At 29.8% G+C, this 2,556-nt stretch overlaps 1 protein-coding gene across 3 annotated transcripts in view; it reads left to right on the top strand.

Moving 5' to 3' along the window:
* The window catches only part of LOC106468837 (uncharacterized protein C2orf42 homolog), an 80,901-nt gene extending 80,001 nt beyond the window's left edge, over positions 1–900 (top strand). For all 3 annotated transcript variants that reach the window (XM_022397197.1, XM_022397199.1, XM_022397198.1), the window contains one exon: positions 700–900. In XM_022397197.1, coding sequence (XP_022252905.1) covers positions 700–885 — 186 coding nt within the window. In that variant the 3' untranslated portion in view covers positions 886–900. The remainder of the gene's footprint in view (positions 1–699) is intronic.
* The last annotated feature ends 1,656 nt before the right edge of the window (positions 901–2,556 follow it).

Here is a 2,556-nt window from a genome sequence, read left to right on the forward strand (position 1 = left end):
AATCAGTCACAAGAACGTCGAATCTGAATCACTTGAAAAAAACACGGGGGTGCTTAACTTTTTTCCAGGTGTATAGTTAAATCTTTGCACCTGTCCCTCCACTACTTCAGTGTGAGATTCTAGCTTACATGTGTGAGCAGATGTGTATCATCTTGGAAGTTAACATTTTCCTTACCTGAAAACATGTTTTCAATGGATACCTCTTCACATACATTCCCATCCTTCCTTCCTTCCCACTTTTGATGCATCTTAGTATTCCTCTGATGCTCCCTGTTGTTGAAAAACATGTTTATTTCACATCACTGTTTTTTAAGACTTCTTTAAATTCATAAAGCTTCCTTAAGTAGATCTAAACAATTCACAGTTATAGGTGGTAGAAGTTTCAATAAATGTTGATTTTTTTCTCTCCAACTGCTATCAGTATACATTATATGATCTAATCCAGATAGTAAATTTGAGACCAATCATAATCAGACTTTTAGTTTTAAAATTATCACTGACCAATAGACAATAACCCATACAATAAGAACATCTTTCTGGGTAGTTTTGGAAAAAGAAAGTTGTACTATCATAAGTAATCTATGTAAATGTTTCATCGTAGTGAAATGCTTTGGTGCAAAATATTCTCTTTTTGCCTGCCTACTTTCTGTGTGAACACTTTTTTTATAGTGCTAGTAATATTATACCTTTTTCACATAGATGCCATTAGAGATAACCCGCAGTTTTGTGGAAAACCGAGATGGGACATATGACTTATACAAACAACCAAGTACAGAAGTTGAGGAGCTTGCAGAAAATTTCTGTAAAACTCAAAATACACCACTGATAAAACCCTTTGAGCTTAAGACTTTCCTTAAAGTTGGTAAGAATGTATTTTCATTATAATTTTTTTCTAATAATTGAAAATGTAGATTACATTTTTCAAGAATTTTTTGAATTTAAAAAAAAATTAGTGGAGTGACCTGATTTATCGGTAGGAAGACCATAAAAAATATATTTAATCATATCAAAAATCATAATTAATTTTTTATCTTATAGGACCAGTAAAAAAAACTGTAGAAAGCTCTACTACATTAATCTATTTATATATGCACATACACATACATACATATATTGTTTTGTGTTATAATTATGAAAATATTTTTTACACTTTCTGCACTAAGCCTCCTACAGCATTATTGTGTTTTCAAATACTAAATTTTTATCAGCCAATGAATATTGTAAGTATTTTATCAATAAGTAATTAATATATATTTCAAAATTTATCAAATGAAGGAAACTAATTTTTTGGTTATTTTTGGATTTGCAACATATCTGGCATTTATAACATCTGAGAAATCATATGATGTGAACAAACATTTAAATGCTACAGAGCAGAGAATATAAATTATTATTTCTTTTTTTAGAAAATTTTGACTGGAATAAACATTTTTATAAATTATATTCATACACAACCTTATGATCAATATAATTATAGTAAAGTGTGAACCCATACAATTAAGAAGATTTATTGCTGGCATTAGTCTGTTAAGTAAACTAGCAGAAATACTCACCCTCCGGACAGGTATAACTCTTAGTTCCTGCGAAAGGCTACTGAGCCAGTGGCCTTTTCTGGAATTGTCTGACAATTCTACAATAATGTTCACCATCTATGAGAAAAAGGATTTTATTGAAATTTTAGTTTACAAATGAGCTGTCATCACAGAGTAGATTTTACTGAAGTATTTCTTTGAAGACACAGTTATCAATGAAAATACCATGCTTTTCTGTTGCAACACTCATGAGATTTTCACTATAGAAAAACAAATAATTTTTTTAGTTTGTTTTTTGATTGTTTTAATAACTTAAAGGAAGAAAACATTTAATACAGTGTGGAAAATTAAACCTGAGTGTAGTTAGAAGAATACATCATTAATAGCTATATTTTCAGAATTCAAAGCTGTTTTGGAGAATTTGGCACATACTTTGTATCCTAAAAGAAAAACATCATCTTTAGATTTAATGAATTTGCTTCAATTTTAATTATTCATCCTGTGAAACTGTGTGACAATTTTATTTTATCGCGATATTTGATGAAAAGTATGTTTTCAGAGCTACTTAAATGTTGTAAAACTAGCAAACACAGATGAAGGTGGCTCACTTTGATATATTGTGAATTGTAGTGAAAGGGTTGCATGTATGCTACCAGACAACTGATCTGTTATGTCAAAATACTAAGTCTATAGTTTCTTACAAATTAGGAACTAAAATTAACATTATTGACAAGCTAGGATATAAAATGAGAGCCTCTTATCTTTTCTACTTGCTAAGATATTGCCCATGTACTGAATCAAACACAGTGGACCCACTCACCTCTTTGCATTTTTGAAAATGTTCCTTATATATACACATTTACTTCTATATATGACGTGAATAACCAATTGAAAGCTCAGAATGTCCTTCTAGTGGCTTTCTCAACCATTTTAAATTGTTAGAATGTGATCTCATTCTTTCTTAGTTACTAAGCTTGATAAAATTATAGTGGAATTCTATGGTATTGATATAGTAATATATGAT

This window comes from Limulus polyphemus, unplaced genomic scaffold, assembly GCF_000517525.1.
Source record: "Limulus polyphemus unplaced genomic scaffold, Limulus_polyphemus-2.1.2 Scaffold3184, whole genome shotgun sequence".
NCBI lineage: Eukaryota > Metazoa > Arthropoda > Merostomata > Xiphosura > Limulidae > Limulus > Limulus polyphemus.